The sequence below is a fragment of the Poromitra crassiceps genome (assembly GCF_964638095.1).
Source record: "Poromitra crassiceps genome assembly, chromosome: 4".
Taxonomy (NCBI): Eukaryota; Metazoa; Chordata; class Actinopteri; order Beryciformes; family Melamphaidae; genus Poromitra; species Poromitra crassiceps.
In genome coordinates, this window is record NC_139626.1 from 30,180,744 (window position 1) to 30,203,549 (window position 22,806).

The 22,806-nt window shown below is 43.3% G+C and overlaps 1 protein-coding gene across 1 annotated transcript in view; it reads right to left on the reverse strand.

Annotated features, from left to right (window-relative positions):
- wdr90 (WD repeat domain 90) overlaps positions 1 to 17,230 on the reverse strand; it is a gene marked incomplete at its 5' end in the record, with an annotated part of 39,559 nt that extends 22,329 nt beyond the window's left edge. The window contains 19 exons of the mRNA XM_083635874.1: positions 676 to 911; positions 1,366 to 1,482; positions 2,343 to 2,473; positions 2,581 to 2,742; positions 3,629 to 3,747; positions 4,108 to 4,165; positions 4,383 to 4,528; positions 6,690 to 6,800; positions 6,894 to 6,962; positions 7,150 to 7,212; positions 8,129 to 8,386; positions 9,692 to 9,807; positions 10,036 to 10,103; positions 10,946 to 11,072; positions 12,175 to 12,345; positions 13,277 to 13,415; positions 16,713 to 16,889; positions 16,988 to 17,079; positions 17,218 to 17,230. Coding sequence (XP_083492000.1) covers positions 676 to 911; positions 1,366 to 1,482; positions 2,343 to 2,473; positions 2,581 to 2,742; positions 3,629 to 3,747; positions 4,108 to 4,165; positions 4,383 to 4,528; positions 6,690 to 6,800; positions 6,894 to 6,962; positions 7,150 to 7,212; positions 8,129 to 8,386; positions 9,692 to 9,807; positions 10,036 to 10,103; positions 10,946 to 11,072; positions 12,175 to 12,345; positions 13,277 to 13,415; positions 16,713 to 16,889; positions 16,988 to 17,079; positions 17,218 to 17,230 — 2,373 coding nt within the window. The remainder of the gene's footprint in view (positions 1 to 675; positions 912 to 1,365; positions 1,483 to 2,342; positions 2,474 to 2,580; positions 2,743 to 3,628; positions 3,748 to 4,107; positions 4,166 to 4,382; positions 4,529 to 6,689; positions 6,801 to 6,893; positions 6,963 to 7,149; positions 7,213 to 8,128; positions 8,387 to 9,691; positions 9,808 to 10,035; positions 10,104 to 10,945; positions 11,073 to 12,174; positions 12,346 to 13,276; positions 13,416 to 16,712; positions 16,890 to 16,987; positions 17,080 to 17,217) is intronic.
- Positions 17,231 to 22,806: the final 5,576 nt, after the last annotated feature.

Consider the following 22,806-nt stretch of genomic DNA (forward strand, 5'->3'; position numbering starts at 1 on the left):
CTCATCGGTGCTATGACCTGTCACTCATTCAATTTCAACACGCCTTCAAAACCAGCAGTGGCTGTTAACTGGCACAGACTCACTTATGTAGTATGCGGAGCACAGCGATTCAATGTAATATTTGAGTCTGGGGAGAGACTAAGGTCAGTTATACTGTGTATAATGTCCTCCGACATGAAGACATACAACTGTGCACAGAGACAGACAACAGGTCTCAGGTCAGTTATACTGTATACCTGACAATTGTGAGAAAATAAAATAGAGATAATGGCAGTTTCTTCAATTTGAAGATAGATACTTGAGATGGTCAAATCAGTGCATATGCCTGTAGCACTGAGGAGAATAGTTTACTCCAGTGGTGTAGTCTACCTTTTTTCAGAGGGTATACTGTGACCAAGACACGTGACATGTGTGTTAGAGTAGCGACAGATGCTAAAGCCTGTGGGCTGTAGTATCTGTCTCTAGAGCATCTCTTGAGGTCTCTGAGAGTGAGGTTTGCTCACTGCACAGCACTACATATAGAGAAGTGAAGTGTGGCGATTTCAGTGGTAAAGAGACAACACACACAAAGTAAAATAACGAAAAAATAACATCTTGCTGCATTGAAAACTATCCCAAAAGTTAAAATGATAGGATTGAGACATAATAAGAGGACAATAACAGTTATTGGTTAACCTGATGCAAGGAATCCATATTCCAGATGCGAACGGTGCCATCGCAGGAAGCTGTGGTGAGATGCCGCCGAATGCCGTCCACGCTGAAGCCGAGTACGCTGTCTGTGTGCGAGCGCATCAGCGTGCTGTAGGCCCGGCTGCTCACGTCCAGGTAACCCAGGTTACCAGAGGAGGTGGCTGCCAGAACCTGCAGGCTGTCTGCCGACACCGACACCAGGCTCACTGGGCCCTCGTGTTCTGGAAAACATTCACATTGCATCTTGAGTAATCCATACAGTAGATGGAGGTCTATAAAACCCGGAGCAATATGTTACGGATTTGCAGTTTCTATGGTGGCATAATCCTTTAACGTGCACATAGTGAGCTTGGAATTATAAGGTTCTATTCTGAATGTTACTTCATGCTAAATTGTGTGGCGTCTTTTTTTCTTCTTACAGAACCATTTGGTGGTTAAATATTTAAAGATGGACATGACATCACATCTTTTTTGCAATCTTAGAGGAATTGCTAGAATAGATAGTCAAATTGTGATGTGATCATAGTGATGTGATTCTCTTTTCTTTTTAAAAAAAGGCATTGTAAAAAGTGATCTCCTGAAAACCTAGAAAGATACCATTCATGCACCAAGTCTTGATCTGATCCCTGCTTGTAGTGAGGAAGTGACAGACAGCGTTAGCTCTGTTGTCCCTACCAGCCTCCAGGAAGACGGCAGAGAAATCCAGGGGCCAGAGGCGCAGGAAGCCGTCCTCAGAGCCCGTGGCACAGAATGATGGTGACACACTGATGCTGTTGATGGCAATGCCTGGACCTGAGACACACACAAACACACATACAGAACTCTTCATATGCCTGGACCTGAGACACACACACATCCAGAACTCTTCATATGCCTGGACCTGAGACAAACACACACACACACACACACACACACACACACACACACACACACACACACACACACACACACAGAACTCTTCATATGCCTGGACCTCAGACACACACACACACACATCCAGAACTCTTCATATGCCTGGACCTGAGACACACACACATCCAGAACTCTTCATATGCCTGGACCTGAGACACACACACACACACACATCCAGAACTCTTCATATGCCTGGACCTGAGACACACACACATCCAGAACTCTTCATATGCCTGGACCTGAGACAAACACACACACACACACACACACAGAACTCTTCATATGCCTGGACCTCAGACACACACACACACATCCAGAACTCTTCATATGCCTGGACCTGAGACACACACACATCCAGAACTCTTCATATGCCTGGACCTGAGACACACACACACACACACACACACACACACACACACACACACACACACACACACACACACAGAACTCTTCATATGCCTGGACCTCAGACACACACACACACACACACACACATCCAGAACTCTTCATATGCCTGGACCTGAGACACACACAAACACACACACACATCCAGAATTCTTCATATGCCTGGACCTGAGACACACACACAAACACACACACACACATCCAGAACTCTCCATAGCATCTTTACAACCACATTTCTAGCTTGCTACTTTTCTTGGGTTTAGGTCCAGTCTACTCCATCTCTCCACTAGACCACTAACCAAGACCTTCTTTAGCTCAACCCATTTCAGACGCACCTGTGTTAAAAGTCCACTTCTCCCTGCGGTGTGTGTGTTGTTGCTGTGCAGGCAGCAGCCTCCTGACATTTTTGATAGCCACTCTGCTGTAGTCAATCTCCAGGATATGGCCACTACGACTGCTGGCAAAGCTATGGGGGCAGAGGAATAGACTCACGTTTCTTCCAACAAAGTCAAGCCTGAGGGCTTCAGGATGGGCCAGGATGCACCCTGCAATCGGGTGGATTTGTTGACTCACAGAGTGCGATCGTCAAGCTGCTGCTCGGCAGAGGTGTCCTCTTCGAAGGCCACATCGGTGAAGTCCAGAGAGTGATACTCGCCCAGGTCGACCGGACAGGAGCGCAGGCCTCCGTGCCTCACTCGCCACAGACGGACATTGTCGCGACCGCACGACACCATCCTGAAGTTAGATAGATACGATAAGATACGACAAACACGCACAAACACACAAGTTGTAATAATATACTGGAAATATCGCGCGCTCGCCCCGTCGCCCGTAGCGTGCGTGCCCTCGCCCGTAGCGTGCGTGCCCTCGCCCGTAGCTCGCACGTGTGTTCGCCCGCTCAACTGGCAGTTGGGCGAGTGTGCGCCACGCCGCCAGCATCCTCATTATAGTAGTGAGAGGAATACCATCATAGTGTATATATTCTCGTTATAATTGGAGCAATGATGTGATATTATCAATATAAGATCAGATGGGGTCAATAGAGCCTTTTCACAGCAACCGTTTTGAGGTGGTAAAGCAGGAAGTACAGCAGGTGTAACCAATACCATTAATGATGGTTCCATTCCATTTAGGTTTAGGTGTTCCAGTGCCAGGGCCCTCATTAACGTTGGTGGTTATACCTGCTTTACTGCCTCAAAACGGTTGCTCTGAAAAGGGCCTATAATCCCTGCTGGGAAGCTGACGATAACGATAGTGCCTGTCATGCTAATACAGACCTGCTACTGGCTTGAAGGGAGTTCTTCCTATATTGACCGTTGACAGATTTTTGCAGTTTAAAGACCTTCAAATATACAGCATATATGCAGTGTGAGCAAAATGTGCATTGTTGGCTCTGCACATTATTAAATACATAGAGCAGATGTACAAGAACCATCAACATTTGCCAATTATATTAGATACATTCATACATCAGATCAACGGATGGAAGAATATATGAAGACATGTGTCCAGACGTGCATGTACGTAAACATGCAATATTAGCTATTCAGGTTATCATATCTACACAAAAATCATATGTACACAAAACATACAGATAAAGAGCAAGGGGATGGTACTGTACCTTGTATCATCAAAGAAGGCAACCTTCAGGGTGTGGATGTCCACATCTGTGTGTGCTTTGGCTAAGACGGTCACCTCTCCTCCTTTACTGACATTCAAAGTGCTCCACACCACCACCATCTGTGAAATGTAGAGTTGGGACGAGCAGAGAGACAGAGTCTGCTCACTGAGTCACACGCTACAAATGACAGAGATGAACCTGCAGAACGCAATCAGCAGCTAAAACAACTATACCATAAGTAGCAAAATGTTGAATAAGTAGATCAGCCAAAGAGATGACAGATTGTATTGTTAACAGCATCTTTCATTTGGTTCCATCAATACCATAAATAAATCAATAAAATAAATCAATACCCACGGCTCTCTGATTTCTCGACACATTTTCAATGTGGTTAGAGTCGACTGCTTTAATCCACACACAATGTTAGGAAAATAATAACTCAAATTTCCACTATGAAAATGTGTATTTGCAGTCCTTACCGTTTTACTGTGCCTGTCTTTGCCCACACCACAGAGAACACCGCCGCTGTGTGAGAAGCTGTGAGAGGCAGAGAAGAAAGACCAAAAAAAAGACCAAATCACTGAAGAGGTGCAAGCCAGCAAGGTCAAAACAAAATGAACTGTGTGTGTTTGGTGTGTGTGTGTGTGTGTGTGTGTGTGTGTGTGTGTGTGTGTGTGTGTGTGTGTGTGTGTGTGTGTGTGTGTGCATGTATGTACGTGCGTGCGTGTGCACGTGTGTGTGTGTAGTTGATCACCTCAGAGAAGACAATGAATGAGCGTGAGTCCTGAACATGGCCAGGCAGGTTCCTTTATGGTAGTTCCACACTCGAACTACACTGTGGTTGCCAGTTTGTGCCGAGGCTAGCACAGTGGTGTTGCCATTGAATGCTAGTGCAGACACCTACATGTACAGTGAAAACACACATGATAGTCAATTTGCTGAAATACCAGACATACCTATTTGGGCTGTATTTTAAATAACAAACTTTCCAACTGAAAGATGGCACTAAAAGTGATTACTAAGGTTAATCAAAAAAATCCAATTTCTATTTAGGATTTCTTCTTTTATTAATAAAAACGCTAGCTCGAGCCCTCATCCAGTGCCACTTTGACTACGCTTGCACTTCTTGGTACAGTAACATAACCAAACCAACGAAGACAAAGCTCCAGACCTCCCAAAATAAACTTGTGCGACTCCTGCACAACCTTCACCCTAGGACTCATTTAAGGCCGTTTCTCACTGGTGCGGTGCGGAATGCGTTGCGAAATGCGATGCGATATTTTGTGCGGATTTTCCACATTGCAAACTATACACACAGGTGCGGGTGCGAATTATTCGCATTCCCACGTTAATTTTCCGTCTGCGGAAAAACAGTGAGCAGAGACCACGATGGAGTCAAGCAGTAGTAGTAGCAGTGATGATGACCTGCTCCTCATTTTGCTGAGAAAACAAACGAGAAAGAGGAAAAGAAGGTTCTGGGTTCACCCAATTTTAGAGAGGCGCACAGAACATGGCGAGTTTCATCAGCTGGTCCAGGAGCTGCGCCGGTATCACAGTCGCTTCAGGCAGTATTTCAGAATGGGAGTTGAGCAATTTGAGGCTCTGTTGGGGATGATAGCCCCTCACATAATGAGGAAACACACAGACTACCGCAAACCTATCGACTCTTGCAGTGTGTTTGAGGTGAGCATTTTCATGTAATTTATTTTGTTTACCGTATTTTGCTTTAAAAAAAAATCACGATATACGAGGGATCAGTGTTTGTAAACAAACGACGAAACTGGGGGGGACGTTCACGCTAGGAAGGCAGATAGCCTGTAACGTTACAGTAGGCTATGAACACAAATTTAATCATCACCATGCCAAACAGCAGCGCAGCTCCATACTACAATGTGACGTCAGTTGTAAATAAAGGATTTCATTGGTCAAACGTATCTTGCCGCATCCGAAAATCCGCCGAAGTCAAAGTCCGTGCGGAAAAATAAACCCCCGCACGAATGTTCCGCCTCGGTGTGCAAGGTTCAATTGCAACTCATTAAAACATTTTGTTGCAAATCTCCGTGCCGAATATTCGCGCGAAAATCCGGACCGGTGTGAAACGGCCACACGCCTGGAAAGTGGCCACCCCCGCCTTACAGAACAGGTCACTAGCACTGTTCCACCTGGGCTTTTTCAGCAAGATGCGCATGCAATCATTATAGGCAACCTGAAGTTTATGCATGCTTGCCTTCTTAAACTTTGCCCACAAGGGGGCAGTATAGATAGGGGTACAGTAAGCCCTAAAGAGTGTGATCTTTACATCATCAGAACAGGAGTGGAATTTGACCAACATGTTAGCCTGAATGTATAACACACGCCGCTGTCTATACATATCATCATCACCACCCATATGGTCAGTGATGAAGTGGCCCAGATATTTGGTTTTGTCACAGACACATAGAGCATGCTCAGACAAAAAAAAGACAGGAAAAGCAAGATCCCGGTCCTCTTTCCCGGTCCTCTTTCTTATGAGTTGTTTTTAATTGTTTTTGCCGTTTTAAGTTATTTTAATATTTGTTGGTTTTATGAGTTTTTAGGTGAGGTATATTTGCACTTTATTTAGGATGTCCTGTCTTTGTGCCCAGGTCTAGGTGAGGTATATTTGCACTTTATTTAGGATGTCCTGTCTTTGTGCCCGACCATGCATGTTTTCTCGTGCCGTTTTATGTTTTATCTAAATGGCCACAATGGAAACAAGCCTATGGCTTTATTGTGTTTTTATCCATTTGACCAGCACTTTAGACATTGTTGTACTATGATGCTTCTTTACTTGTTGTTGTCAATAAAGTATTGACAAAAAACTAGGTTACTGCCAATAATCAAGATGGGCAGCTTCATTTGAAGGCAAGGAATTCTTCTGTGCATCGCCACAATATCTTGTTTAGGAGGCGGCCAGAATCTGAGAAGAAAATTAAAAATAAGCACCTGGGTGCAATTTTATGATAAATTGTGCCATCCTACAAATTTGAAGGCATTTTGCTGTGGGGTAAGCACAACACAACACACCACCTTTACTGTATACCTTGTCAGTGTGTCCGATGAAGAATCTCTGCTGGCTGGAGGATATCTTCATAGAGATGATGATAGCGTGACAAGGATACACCACTGCGTCACCAGATTTGGTCCACAAGGCCTAAAGTGAAGAAGATTCAACTGTTAGACTTCGATCAGTCTCCCTGCTATTTTGTTAGGTTACAGCTGTAACTGCATCTCCAGTCGAACATACACATTTGGTGGTGGCTCCTCCAAAGCCGATGATTCGGTTGAGCCTGAGAATGGGGTCTGGAAGCAGCTTCTGTGAAGGCAAAAAAGTAAATGCAAAAATGCTGTGACATAAGCACTTGTACAAATTATGTTTCGAAAACTGTTCTATCTACCTCTGTTCTGATATCCTCTTCAATATTTTATTTTCATTTTTCTATAGAACACAAACAAAACAAAACAAAACAAAACAAAACAGACATGTTCTGATGTCCTCTTACCTGCTGTTTGGTTTCCTTGGTTGACGACAGATGGATAGGGTGTGAAACTGCAGTGCGCACAATCTAGAAACATTAAAAAGAACAACAGTCTGCACAAAGCCTCCACAAGATTGTACATTGTAAAAAATCTGCATTGACTCAAGGAGATACTTGAGCAGCGAGTACAACATTGACACTGAAGAGCAATACTGAACATGGTATGCAAAAAAAGAGTGTAAAGTAGTGTAGAATGGATTGCCGTTATGCTATTAAAGCATAATTTGTAAGCTAACGTGAAAGCCCTCGCCGTGCCTCATCATAGGTAGCACCACCCAGCGAGGTTTAATTTCATTTATTAATTTGTTTATTTAATTGGGACAGTGCACACTGCACATCAATCAACATATCAGCAATACACCTCAATGTAAATGTGGCAGAATTAGCACAGTTGCTAAATTAGAAAATTACATCTGTTTTCGCGCAGCTCCCCCAAAAATGTGATGGAGCGTGGGGTCGACGTGACATGAACAGCTATTTGGCCGGCTTTGGAACGCTGGCTGGCCGGCTCAGAGCTTTACCGTTCCCAGCTGGGAAGCGGATGCCCATAAATGTTAATTATCTTCGCAAATAAGCATGCAAAATTACAAAAATATATATATATATTATCTTTGTTTAATGTAGATGTAAAGGACTGTGGAATTGGCTCGTTACAGCATTTCAGAAAAAAACTACGCTATTTGCAGCCAGGGGCTCTCCCTCCCCGCTCGCTGCTCTGGGAGACAGAGAGCCCACCCCGGGCTGATAGTGGTGTTCGAGGGACCCCCTCAGCTGAGCTGTTGTTGGAGTATGACTGTCTAGCTCCCGTCGACAACGTCCCAACTCAGCACTCATGTTGCAAGTAAATATTGAGCTTAAGTGTGGTTGAGACCGAGTGTGTCTTACAGTATCTGGCATTGAAATGCAAGTAGTGTCAAATCCAGTCAGGAGGACCATACGTCACCTCGTCATCCTCACTTCCCTCCTGGTAGCTGCTGAGGTCATCCTCCGGGTGCACGTACACGTGCACGCCTCCCTCATCAGCACCGCAAGGCGGCCTGGCTGTCAGTGGGTGTGAAGCGGAGCCTCCTGACTGCCATGGGTGTTGGTCATCATCACTGTGGCAAGGCCACTCCTCTTTGGAGGCGTTTCCATTCTGGACAGTGGAGACTACACCCAGCGCGGGTATGGTGGTCGTCAGCGGGGTTCGAGTCCTCGGCAGCTGAGGGCACAGAACGGCAGGTGGGGTGAAACTGACAGAAGCAGAGCAGCATGCAACAGAAAACTCTGTCATCACAGACAAAATCGTGCTGAATGAAATGGCAGAGGCTCCATAAAAGATGTGAAATGTACAAATTAGTTAGCAGTTCTAGGGTAAACATTAGACTTACTGATTTTAGTTCTAGGGTATACATTAGACTTACTGATTTTAGATCTAGGGTAAACATTAGACTTAGTGATTTTAGTTCTCTGGTAAAGATTAGACTAAAGCTGTGTTCACACCGAGATATTTATTTTTCTCTCTGTCGCTCGATTCAACCCTTTGGAATCACTCTGTCACTGTGTTTAAATCGCTCGTCAACAGGCACAAGAATTAACGGACATCTGGGGGCTATAACGTTACGCAACGTCATGATGTTTGTCCACTACGAGCCACCGTAGTTGTTTACAAGCTAAGCCTATCAGCGTGCTCCTAACGCAAGCTCTATACCGGTAGTACAGACTTCACTTCATGTCAGCTGTCAGCCTGTCAATCAGCTGTCAATGCGGTTTGTTGCCACACAATAAAGCAGCGGTTTGTTTCAAGCCAGTGTGATCCTTGACTCACTCTCACACGGCAGCTAATCAGCGTTGAACAGCAAGCGACTGATGCCAGCGAAATTTCTCCCGGGTGTATATACGCTCAATCGCTCGTTTGCATTGACTTTGTATGTAAACTCGATGCCAGCGAAAAACTTTAATAGGTCGGTGTGAACGCACCTTTACTGATTTTAGTTGGTTCTAGCGTAAACATTAGACTTACTGACTTGATTGTTCTGTATTGTTTACCTGATGTTATTATGTTATTGTTTACCTGATGTCATTATGTTATTGTTTACCTGATGTTATTATGTTATTGTTTACCTGATGTTATTATGTTATTGTATGTCATGTTTTTCTAAGACCAGGGACCATGATGGAAACAAGTGTTCACACTTTTCATGTCATCCCTTGGATGTTTGTTATGCCTTATCCAGAATAAAGTCATTCATTCATTCATTCATACTGATTTTAGTTCTAGGGTAACATTAGACTTACTGATTTTAGTTCTAGGGTAAACATGAGACTTACTGATTTTAGTTCTAGGGTAAACATTAGACTTAGTGATTTTAGTTCTAGGGTAACATTAGACTTACTGATTTTAGTTCTAGGGTAAACATTAGACTTACTGATTTTAGTTCTAGAGTAAACATTAGACTTACTGATTTTAGTTCTAGGGTAAACATTAGACTTACTGATTTTAGTTCTCGGGTAACATTAGACTTACTGATTTTGGGGTGGTGATCTGCTGGATGAGGGACACGCGGTCCTTCACTGGTTTGCTGATGTTGACACAGCGAGGCTCCTCTCTCATGGGGATTGTTTGGGTTGGGGGGACACACCCTGGGAAAGAAATAGGATACAATCAGGATTAACTCATTATTATATGAAGTGCTCAGCCTATTTCTGGGGTTTTGTTTAGATTAACTGTTAACTAAATGTCAACATCTATCTTACTTGTACAGGAAAGGATAGCACCCTTAGCAAATGATAGCACATGTCCCACAAGAATGTGCACAGTTTATAGTAGGACATGCTGAGGTTGGGTCAGTAGTGTGTTACTTCACGTACCAGACACAGGGTTAGGATAGTCTTTCTGAATGGAGTCAAATGGTAGCTTTCCTCCTTCTGAGGGAAACCTGTTGGAAAGAGACAATAATGATAACATAACAATAACAATAATAATAATAACAATAATAATTCTAATTGGTATCTGCCTCTTTTATAATGGATATCTGCCTGTATGACTGTTGAACATCGGTGAGTCTAGAAAGAAGCTTGATGTCACAAGTTGCCTATTAGGCCAACTTAGAACTGATTAACTTTCGACACCCACTGGCAAAAAGGGGGCGTGGCAACAGGCCAATCCTTTATTAAAAAGGGAGTGAGTGGGTTCATGCGATTTTGGTCTTTTTTTTTTGTCACGTTTTTGGTTACACTGGGACAATTGTGATGTCACTGATGATGTCATAGACATTGTGGCATCATCACTGATGATGTCATAGACATTGTGGCATCATCACTGATGATGTCATAGACATTGTGGCATCATCACTGATGATGTCATAGACATTTTGACATCATCGTCTATGACATCATCAGTGACATAATCATCTATGACATCATCAGTGATGTCACTCAAGCAATTGTGACATCACTGATGATGTCACAATGTCTATGATGTCAGTGATGATCACAATGTCTATGACATCATCAGTGATGTCACACGAGCCATTGTGATTTTTTTTTTATAAAGGGAGAGGAATTGTGATGTCACTGATGATGTCACAATATCTGGTCACTCGAGCAATTGTGATGTCATCAGTGAGTGATAGCATCAGTGGTGCGAAGTTGAGCAATTGTGCGCTGCACATGCCAATAGGGCAGGCGAGGCCAAAAATGCAAAGTACATCACAGTGTTTTCGGAAGGATTTTTCATTCAGCACCATGCTGATTCTGTTCCCAGGTAAGGTCACCACACCTGATATAATCATAGAGGTCATGCCAGGAGGTTCCCTTGGCTATGGGGAAGGACATGTCCCGGGGCATGGGACCTGTACCCTGAGAGGAGTCCAGGCCCCTCTGCTTGGCTTCACTGAAGGACACTCCTATTGAGAGAGAGAGAGAGAGAGAGAGAGAGAGAGAGGACAGGAGCAGGAGATGAAAATAACTTTCCAGAGGGAAAGAGGGGAAAAAATCAATTCAAAAAGAGCCAATCTTAGCCTAATAAGGAGCATGCACAAAGAGGATCGTATATTCAAAAATGTGAGGACAAGTGTGTGAACTGAGTGCCCTCATGGTACTGACATCCTGAATATGAACTGAGAGTGCCCTCATGGTACTGACATCCTGAATATGAACTGAGTGCCCTCATGGTACTGACATCCTGAATATGAACTGAGTGCCCTCATGGTACTGACATCCTGAATATGAACTGAGTGCCCTCATGGTACTGACATCCTGAATATGGGAACATACCATTTAATTTGACTAATTATAGACTAATTGCTCCTTGATGTGAATTTCATGAATGGAAATGAACATCCTGAATGTCTTTGTTATTTATAGTTATTGAGCGGTCTCAAATTACATGAAAAAATTAATATACGGTACTGTAAAAGGGGGGGTGAGGCCTTTTCTAACTACTGAGAATAAACATTCTGTGAAACATGATCATTTTAGTACATGAGATTCAATTGTTTGTTTTTTGATCATCTGTTAACATGTCAACATCTTTCTTATTGTGCATACAATTATCTCTTTGCCGTACTAATTAGAATTTGGCCAATTGTAGACTAATTGATCCATATGCTAAATTTCCCGAGTGGGAATGGACATCCTGAATGGCTCGTTGCATAATTATTTTCTATTGAAAGATATTGAGTGCTGTCAAATGACATAGGTGGAAAAAAATAAAAGGTTCGCCCTTTTCTAACTGAGATGATACCTTCTGTGAAACAAATCGTTTTTGTTCATGAAGTTGAAATGTTTTCCAAAGAAAAGCAGTCGATTGGTCCTTCACTTATTGAACGGTTTGAATAAACAGGAGGGGTATGATTGACAGGCGCTCCTTAGAGTTCCAATAATGGCACTATATATTATTATGCAATTTCATCATGACATTGAAAAGCCCCGTCTTGTGACACACACACACACACACACACACACACACTATGGCCTTGTTCACAGTTTGGTTGGAGCGAGTCTCACCAGGATCTAGCAGCAGGTCACTGGTGAACATGTTCTTCACCACCATGTTGGCACAGAGCTTGACGCTCTTCAGGTGACCGTAGCAGCGGTTGACGTAGACAGAGAGGATGTACTGCAGGTCTATCATCAGACAGGTCCAACGCACCATAGAGGGGGCTGGCCCCACCAGATCTGCTCCCACAAGCATAGTATCAGAACAGTACTAAGAAATGCATGATTACTTTGATATAAATTCTCATTGACTATCTTTACAACAATCCTATACTCATAAAATAACTTAGGCTCATGAATAACAAGGAGGTGTACTGTACGTTTTAGCATGTCTGGCTGACTTGGAGGTGTACTGTAACAGTGTTTCCCCTAGAAAAATTGTCAGGCCCGGAGGGATGTCGAAACATACCCCGACCGCAACGGTGGGGGCCGTCGCTGGCAGTGGCTACGCTAAACTTTTAGCTAACCAGTTTGCATCTATGTTCGCAATGGCATCCCAAGTATCATCATACTATTATGGGATGCGATGCGAATACTTGTATTATGGGATGTGCGTTTCCCAGGCAATGACACACGTTGACACGTTTTGGAACAGCGCTGCACACTGGCACAATGCTCCTAAAAGCAAAATGCTTATTGTTTTGTATGATTTGGCATCTTCTATTACTGTCAACACTAGTAGTAATAGTATGCCATAAAGGTTTACTGAAATTTTGGGGAGAAAAGTTTTTAAAAAATGGCGGGGGCGCCGTTGGCCTGGCTGGCCCGCCAGGCCTGTAGAATGGTAGGGGGAAACACTGTGTAAGTTTTACCATGTCTGGCTGACTTGGAGGTGTACTGTATGTTTTACCATGTCTGGCTGACTTGGAGGTGTACTGTATGTTTGACTATGTCTGGCTGACTTGGAGGTGAAATGTATGTTTTACCATGTCTGGTGACTTGGAGGTGTACTGTGTTTTACCATGTCTGGCTGACTTGGAGGTGTACTGGATGTTTTACCATGTCTGGTGACTTGGAGGTGTACTGTATGTTTTACCATGTCTGGCTGACTTGGAGGTGTACTGGATGTTTTACCATGTCTGGTGACTTGGAGGTGTACTGTATGTTTTACCATGTCTGGCTGACTTGGCTGTGCTTTCATAGACGGAATCCTTTGCAGCTCCACACAGGAAAGGAAACTGCAGCCACGTAGCCGTGGACTTGAACTCCTTGAACATGTTGGAAAAGGAGACACGGACCACTTGACCCTCCTGCACAGCACAACACAGAAAGAGAAGGTTAAAATGTAGCCTACAATCTAGAAAATGTCTTATTTAAAAAGAAAATAAGATATTTTTTCTAGCTATTATGGCATTCGTAATTATAATAAATTGAACCGTTAAAGTCATTCCCTGACTAAGCCTATTTTAACATCAGCATCGGTCCGATGTTGCAATGTTAATATTGGTTATATAATATATATATTATATATGATATAATATATCGGTATCAGCCAAAATTTTCACATTGAGAGGAAACAATAATGCGATAAATCTATGATTTATGGGATTTTCCAAATGTTTTAGAAATAAAGAAAAGCATACATTTTTCAAATTCACTGTTTACATGTGTTTTTCAGTATGTACAAAATTTGATCATCATAGAACTGTGTTTTAAATACAGATCACATCGACACCAATAAATATCGGTTAATGGCCATAGCAGCAATGTTAAGAGTACCACAGGGATGACGTAATGTATTTTTGTAGGCTTAACCAGAAATCGTCGCCACGTTGGTTCGTCGAGGAAAAAGTCTATGGGGTTTTAGAATGGGGATTTCACTTAAATGCATCAAATGAGTAGCCTGGTAAACCGCCCGTCACGTGAACTCACATTTCATTTGGTTCTCCGTGACGGTCTGGACCCGCACAGGCAGTTAAGATGATTGGTCGAGCCATGCCGGCTCGACGAATCAGCGGCGGCCGTAGGCGGGCTCTGGCTCGTCTGGGCAAGTAGTGGGTACATGGTCTTTGTAGTTCTTTTCACTCATCAGCATGGCTGCCGCCGCGGAAGTGACAGGCAGTCTGAATGAAATTGAATGTAACGTTCCCAATTCTATGTATTAAATTCTAAAAAACGACCCTCAACATTTGGGAAGGCTAAGCCACACAACTAGTTCGTTATAATCTAACTAAATGCTTCGAAGGTGACTTTACGACCGCGAGGACTCAATCAATGAATACCACGGAGATCATCCACAGGCACCTTCCGCGATCTGATTGGTTGAAGTTAACACCCACCAGCGGTGATAGACAGATGGGTCATCCAATCACCTGCCAAGTAGCTTGGACAAAGTGCCCGCCTCCGTCAGCGGGTCTGGTTACTTCAAACCCAGATCGACTGGTTTAGTGAAACCTATGTGGAGCTATACCGTCGATCTGGCAGCGTCAGGTTATCAAATGAGGACTGTGGTTAATAAAAGCTTATGGGAGTGCGAATTTGGGTTCAGCAGGATAATCTTCACAAACGTTAATCACTTTTATGCCTTTTGAAGCGTTTTCTGAAAATCGCATAAAAAAACACATTTACGTTCCAAAAGTCATAAAAGTTATTCACGTTTCTGAAGCTTATCCTGATTAACCCAAATTCGCACTCACATAAACTTTTGTTAACCACAGACCTTATTGTATGAGCGGGGGAGTCTGGTGCAGCGCACAGGTCGTAGACCTGGTGAGACGAGGGAGGAACCCGGCCGGGTGGCAACCCACAGAGCCCGGTCCCTCTACGTACCAGAGCCCTCCCCCTCCCCCGGTCCCAGCAGAGTAGTTCCGGAGCAGCGGATTGAGTGGCCCTGACCACGTGACCACCTTCGACCCTCCCTATAGGGCTGACCGTGGGTAGCTACTGGGACGTAAGTTGGGGCTTGGCCAGCCCCGGCTGGGTCACCTGGGCGAGGGTGTATGATGTTGCGAGACCCGAAACATCCTATGACCCCAGGGTACATCACTGAGGATACGTCCCAGTTATGCATCCATGCGATGTTTTTTTCTTTATTAGTTAGCCTGGCCTAGCCAGTGACTCATAGGAATAGACTATGTGACAACCAGGAAAGACTAGTGACTACTGGAGAGTCAGTTGACAGCCGGAACAGGGACGGCACCCGGGTAGCAGTATCGGTTAGCTCCCCAGCCTGCGTCTTCCGTGAGGAAGAAGCCCAACAACCCACGAGAGGCCTTTTAGGAGGGCCATTCAAGCCGCAAGTGGAGACTGCAGTGCCACCAAGTACTGGTACTGCATGGTGTCCACTAAGATACCATCACCTCGGAATGAGATGTTTGGAGCGGGGGAGTCTGGTGCAGCGCACAGGTCGTAGACCTGGTGAGACGAGGGAGGAACCCGGCCGGGTGGCAACCCACAGAGCCCGGTCCCTCTACGTACCAGAGCCCTCCCCCTCCCCCGGTCCCAGCAGAGTAGTTCCGGAGCAGCGGATTGAGTGGCCCTGACCACGTGACCACCTTCGACCCTCTCTATAGGGCTGACCGTGGGTAGCTACTAGGACGTAAGTTGGGGCTTGGCCAGCCCCGGCTAGGTCACCTGGGCGAGGGTGTATGATGTTGCGAGACCCGAAACATCCTATGACCCCAGGGTACATCACTGAGGATACGTCCCAGTTATGCATCCATGCGATGTTTTTTTCTTTATATGCATTTAAGTGAAATCCGCATGTTAAACCCCATAGACTTTTTCCCTGACAAACACAAGTGCTACTTCCGGACTCATTCCTGCGGGGCTCTATATCGGTTATTATCGGTATATCGGCCAAAATTGTCATATCGGTGACCAATTGCCGATATATTGTGCATCCCTACTAATGAAGTCATGACTAAGAGGATGAGATTAACTTCCTTAAAATAAAAACAATGACATTTCTTCCCAGTGACTGCTGCATAAAGTCAAGTTTTTGACATCAGTTGAGATTGCAGCACAGGAACTATCAAATAGTTTGGACCACAGAGGGAAGCATGCGGGAAAGTCCAATTTGAGCAGGATATCTCAGAGCAATGCTTAAATGCTAATCATCTTAAAGAGCTGTCATTTGAGCCCCATTACTAACCGCTGACACTGAAAGGCTTTAGCATTAGCAACCAGTTGCCCGTTTGAGAATCCCTTTTTAGAATGGAAATGGTTTGGCTGCCTTTCTAACCACTTCAGTTACAGCATGTTTTTCAGTGATATTTTCTGGATGTCTGTACCACACTCTTAACCACTGTGAGAGATTGGATTAATATCCTCTAAAATTTGAATGCCACAGCCAGGATCACTGACGCATTGCGAGAGTTAACCCATCTCACTTCATCATCATCATCACAACCTCAAGATTTCCATTCAGTTTTTGTATTTCAAACATGTTTGGCATGTCAGGGACTGGGCTCAATGGCAGAAGCAGTAACTCAATTAATGACCACTTAACCAACACTGCTGAGAAAAAAAGGGGGGGGGAATGATACCATGCGTTTTATTACACAAACACATGTGCCAGGGTTTATCAAATCAAGTCACATCAGTACCTCTGCAGCAACATCCAGGTGGACCACAAAGTATTTGCCTGGGGTGGGTCTGAAGAGGAGGTAGAAATATCGCCCTGTTAGTCCCAGGGAATGATTACTGCTTTTGGGTATAAGGATGTAGTTGTTGGCTGGAACAGGCCCCCTGACCCGGAACACTGAACACTTCAGTGTCTTGTCCTGTGGGATACACGGAGAGTGGAGATAACGAACGGATGCTCTTTGCCATGAATTTTCTTTGTTTTTTGATTGTTTAAATGCCACAATTTGCACGTTACCGTGTAAGTTGACACATCCCCCTCTTTTCTTGACTTTTTCCAATCTTCAACTCTCACATGTTTGAATATGTTGACATATGGATGCTGCCAAACTGCGAAGATACAGGGTCAGTAACGACGGATTTGCACTGTTGGTAAACAGCTAACGTTACGTTAGCTCTAAACTAGGTCTAACGTCTTTGCTGTATAATGATGCGTCATTAACCAAACAACTTTACGTTAAATGTTACCTCTGGAGGCCATTGCATTGATGACGAATGTTGCATACAGTAAATCCACCTGTTGATGTCTCACTCGTGCACTCACAACGCCAGCAGCTCGTGTTCTAATGTTACTACAAAAGAAAGCTAAGAGATAACGTTAGCTTACTCTGATCGCTATGGAAATGGGAAAGCTCCTTCTCCGTTTCTCAGTGATTAAAATAGTAAACATACTTTGTTTCACATCCTGTCAAATGCCAGGGTATTTCCTCTCGGATACCAAGTAAACAACCGCCTTGCACTGACTTCTGCTGCTGCTTGTATCCTCACAACTCCCGCTCTAGCCACCGCCGTTTCCCCCCCTCCCGACAATACGTCGCCGTCGCTCTTGACGTCAGTACGTACCTCTGGGTAATGAAGTTCATAGACCAGAACTGCAACGCGTCATCGCACTGCACCGCGCCCCTTTTTGGGGGAATGCTGAAATCCTCTTTGACTCAGGCTGAACGGACATGACGACAGTCCAGTCAACCTTAATTTATTCATATATCTCGACCGTTCAGGTTCGGGCAAGGTCGCAAAATAATTAGTAGACATGTTTATCAAACCAAAAAAACACTTGAACCCGAAATTAATGAATTGGTATTTTGTCTATGCTAGCTAAAAACACGGCAAAAATACCATCACAACAACGCTATTCATTCTTTCTATCCCCCAAAAAGGGGCGCGGCCTTGACGCTTTGGATGTGCAGTTCTGGTCTATAGAACAAATGATAGCCTACAGGGAATGGATGAAGATAAATTACCGTTTGAATGACACAAAACAATGTGATTTCCAATACCTTTGTGCTGACTTTAAAAAAAACTTGCCCATATTAGTGAAAATTATATAAAAAAAAACTAAATTGGTCTCATATGTAATTATGTCACATGTTTTGATTGCTAATGTTAAAGGAACACTCCGCCCATTTTCAACCAGCTTTGTATCATTAGAACATCAGTAGTATATCAGAAAACTGTAAACGGTTTTGAAGTCTGTCATTTAATTTTACAGTTATTGAGTGTTAAAATGTGGACCAGTGACATCACTGGTCCACACTAACTCAAATTAATAACTCATTAACTCAAATCAACTCTCAATAACTGTCAAACTAGATGAATGATGAATAGTTTGACAGTTATTGAGAGTTTATTTGAGTTAATGAGTTATTAATTTGAGTTAGTGTGGACCAGTGATGTCACTGGTCCACACTTTAACACTCAATAACTGTCAAATTAAATGACAGAGTTCAAAACCATTTACAGTTTTCTGATATACTACTGATGTTCTAATGATACAAAGCTGGTTGAAAATGGGCGGAGTGTTCCTTTAATGTAGGTGACCCTACTACATTGCACAAATGAGACACACCTCTTTTTATTGGATTTTGGTCCCTTGGAGAAAAAAAACATTTATGGAAAAATCATGATTTTTCTTCAATAGCTCAAAATACAAATACTACTCAAAATACATGTACATACCAGGTATTATTGCTACACTCTACACTGGACAAATAAGACACAAATCTTATTAGATTTTAGTGCCTCTCACATTTTATATTGATATTTATATATTTATTTTTTATTTTTTATTTTTCATTTTTTATGGAAAAAATACTTTTCTTCAATAGTTCCATGTCATGTGACCCAGTGACTCCACCTATTTTTTATTGGATTTTAGTGCCTCTTCTATTTCATGTGACCCAGGGACTTACCCAGGGAATACACCAGGTATTATTGCTACACTGGACAAATAATCTCTTTATTTGATTTTAGTGCCTCATATTTTATAGCTCCATGTCATGTGACCCAGAGTCTCCAAATACATAGATGATATTGCTACACTGGACAGAATGAGACACACCTCTTTTTATTTGATCTCCGTGCCTTATATTTTATATTAATATTTATATGAAAATATTAATATTTTTATGGAAAGATGTTTCATCAAAAGCTCCAATGTCATGTTACCCAGTGACTCCAAATAGCAGCTATTATTGATACCCCCGGGGAGGCACTTCTTCATTGTATTTTGGTGCCTCTTCTATTTTATATTAATATCTATATGGAAAAATGCATATTTCTATGGAAAAAGCATGGTTTTTATTAAATAGCTTCCATGTCATGTGACCCAGGTACTCCAAATACTTAGTAGCAGTAGTGCAGTGCAGGAATGAGTCGGGAAGTAGCGCTTTGAGAATGGGGATTTCTGTTAAATGCATGCACTTTTATGACTTTTGTAGCGTAATTGCATTTTTTTAACAGGATTTTCAGAAAACGTTTAAAGTCATAAAAGTGATTCTCGTTTGTGAAGAGACACAAAATTACCACTCCCATAAACTTGTTAACCACAGACCTTACTACATGCATTTAAGCGAAATTTCCATTCTAAAATCCCATATCCTTTTCCCCCTGAACGAACATGGTGGCTATTTCTGGTTAAGCCGACAAAAATACGTCATCCCTCCTCCCTACACTGGACAGATACTCTTTTTTTAGTGCCTATATCACCTGTGACATCAACACCTCTGATGTCACTCAAACAGTTCTGATGTCATCAGTGATGATGTCATCAGTGACATCACTGATGATGTCACAACATGACACTCAAAGCAGTGCAGGACTAGTTGGTTGCTTACAAAGGACAGGCCGGCTCCCTGGACCACAGCTCCTCAGAGGAGCCTACTCAGCCTACTCTAAGGAGAAGCTGGATGAGAGGATGTCCGTGCCGCTGCAGCGGCTCGATACGTTGCAGCCATGAGTCCTGCCTCATGAAATGGATCAGCATGAGAGGAGCTTGGAGCTGTGAACTCTGCAACTATAAATACCAAGTTATTAGCAGCGGTATCAAGAACCCCCTGCAGTGGCAGTCCATCTCTCTGACCCTGAGAGACAAGGGTGTGGTGCTCATTCTGCTCCTCAAACTCTTACTGATAGTCAACATCAACATCTACAACATCCCCCTACACCACGTCACCTACTGTTGGTTAGTAGTCTTGTTGTTCCTCTATGGGGGTCTGTCATTCTGTATCTTCCACCGGTGGCAGGTGGTCAACCAGAGATGGAAGGTCCTCAACTACGATAAGGCTCGTAACCTGCAGGTGCAGCAGAAGCCGAAGAAGAAGAAGAAGAAGAAGAAGAAGGGACATCCAGCCCTGCTGGAAGCAGAGGCGGTCCTTTCACCAGGCCGATCAGGCAGCCGCCTGGAGCCTCGTCCACTAGAGGGCCTCGCAGACCAGAGCATTTCGTTTTTAGTATCTCCCGAGTCCGTCCCTACCACCGGCCTCCCCCTCCCCCCGCCCCCACAAACACTTCCCCGTTTCTTCTGGACTGGTCAATCCAAACGAATATAAAAAATAAACCTGACTATCATCATTCATGTTGTATCACCCACATTTCACACTCTCACTCACAAAGTAATATGGACGATCTATTTCATTTGATTTCCACCACTTGGGATCGATCGAGTTAGCGTTGTCATTTGCGTGATGAGCAGTCGGTACTGTGACACTGTAACACCACCACTTGCATTATCACGTTCAGTGTGTTTACTTGTCAGTCAGTATCAGAGGCAGAGAGGCTTTATATCAGCAGCATCTAGCTAGCCGCAGTAGAAGTTGTAGAACACAATGAAGCGTTTTCAGAGTGGAGCACAGAAGAAAAAGAGGAAGTTGGAACAGGGGAAGTTTAATGAAAGTTTGACCAAGATGACAAAATTCTTAAAAAAAAAACGCTGACTTGACGGAGGACGAGGAGCAGCGAGCAGCTGCAACGTTAATTGAAGCAGCACCAGGTGAGCGTGAGTTAGCTAACAACAACGCTAGCACTAGCAGCCATGCTAGCTCTAGGCTGCCTCTGCCTGCGTCTGCTGGTGCTGTGGCGGCAGCTAATTATGGAGGGTGGATCGTGCCTAAATCAAATACAATACACACAACTAAATACAATACACACATTGAAATACAATACATATATTGGAAATACAATACATATATTGAAAATACAATACATGTGTAACAATAAATACAATAGCAAAATGCTTAAATACAATACACATATTGAAAATACAATACACATCTCGAAAATCCAACAACTGTATTGTATTTTCGAGATGTGTATTGTATTTTCAATATGTGTATTGCCTTTTCAATATGTGTATTGTATTTCAATGTGTGTATTGTATTGAATTTTGGCATGGGTGATTCATGCCATAATCAAATACAATACACACATTGAAATACAATACACATATCGAAATACAATACACATATCGAAAATACAATACAGTTGTTGGATTTTCGAGATGTGTATTGTATTTCCAATATGTGTATTGTATTTCCAATATGTGTATTGTATTTTCAATATATGTATTGTATTTTCAATATGTGTATTGTATTTTCAATATGTGTATTGCATTTTCAATATGTGTATTGCATTTTCAATATGTGTATTGCATTTTCAATATGTGTATTGCATTTTCAATGTCAGTCAGGAATGTTTCCCGTTTTTTTTAGTTGTGACGTAATCACTCCGTTCCTCCACTCAGCTATGGAGGCTCGAGTGCGTGATTTCTATTCGCACATAGGATAAGCAATAACCACGCCCTGTGGCGCCGGGATTGGCCAGGAGCATTGAAGCTTGGGACTAAAAGCACCTGGGGTTTTTCATCTTTTAAAATGGACCCACTCGAGATCGTCCGCGAAGGTATCCGTGGTCTCCTACTTCAAGTGGAGCAAAACACTGTTTCAGATGATTTTGTGTTGTACCGGGTAGAGTGGCTGTTGGGTCGAATGGGGCAAATCTCTGCTGCTACCGGAGAGGAATTTCCTCAAGCAACGGTGACTGCATTGGAGACCATTAGACAGCAAACTTTTACGCCAAACGCATCAGCACATGAAACAGCGATCACTGCAACTGGCCAACCAGGCCGTCCCAAAATGGACATCCCGGTGAGTGTGATTGAACGCTACCTCGAGTTGGGCATATCAGCAACAGCGGTTGCAGGTGCACTATATGTTTCGTTGAGGACTATCAGGAGAAGAATGGAGCAAAACGATATAAGGTCAGTCAGACTTCCCTAACTGGCTAGCTAGCATTAAAGGGCATGTCCTCTTACCAGGGTGCGTTCAGATTCAGCCAACAGGAGCAAACTATGTTCGTGGCACACACTCTCCATCCCGTTTGCTTCAGTTAGTTCCAAAGTTACTGACGTCTTACACTTAGCAACAGTAGCTCTGAACGCACCCCAGGTGTCATTTGATAACAATAACCTGACCCTGTAACTGAGGCTGTTACAATGGAGCAGAACCATAATGTAGGCCAGCGTTTCTCAACTGGTGGGTCGGGTCGCGGGGCCGTTTTGATTGGGTCGCGGACATTGGCCAAAAAAAAAAAAAAAAAAAAAATCATATTTCATTTGAGTTAAGATTATTGAAACTGGATTAGCCTGACCAGTTTTACTTGTTTAACAAGCTGAAGCATATGCTCTGCCTGTAATTCAAGAGAAGTCTGCCCTTTCATTTCATATTTAATTTTAGTTCAATTCAGATGATTGAAACTGGATTAGCATGGCCCCAGTTTAAT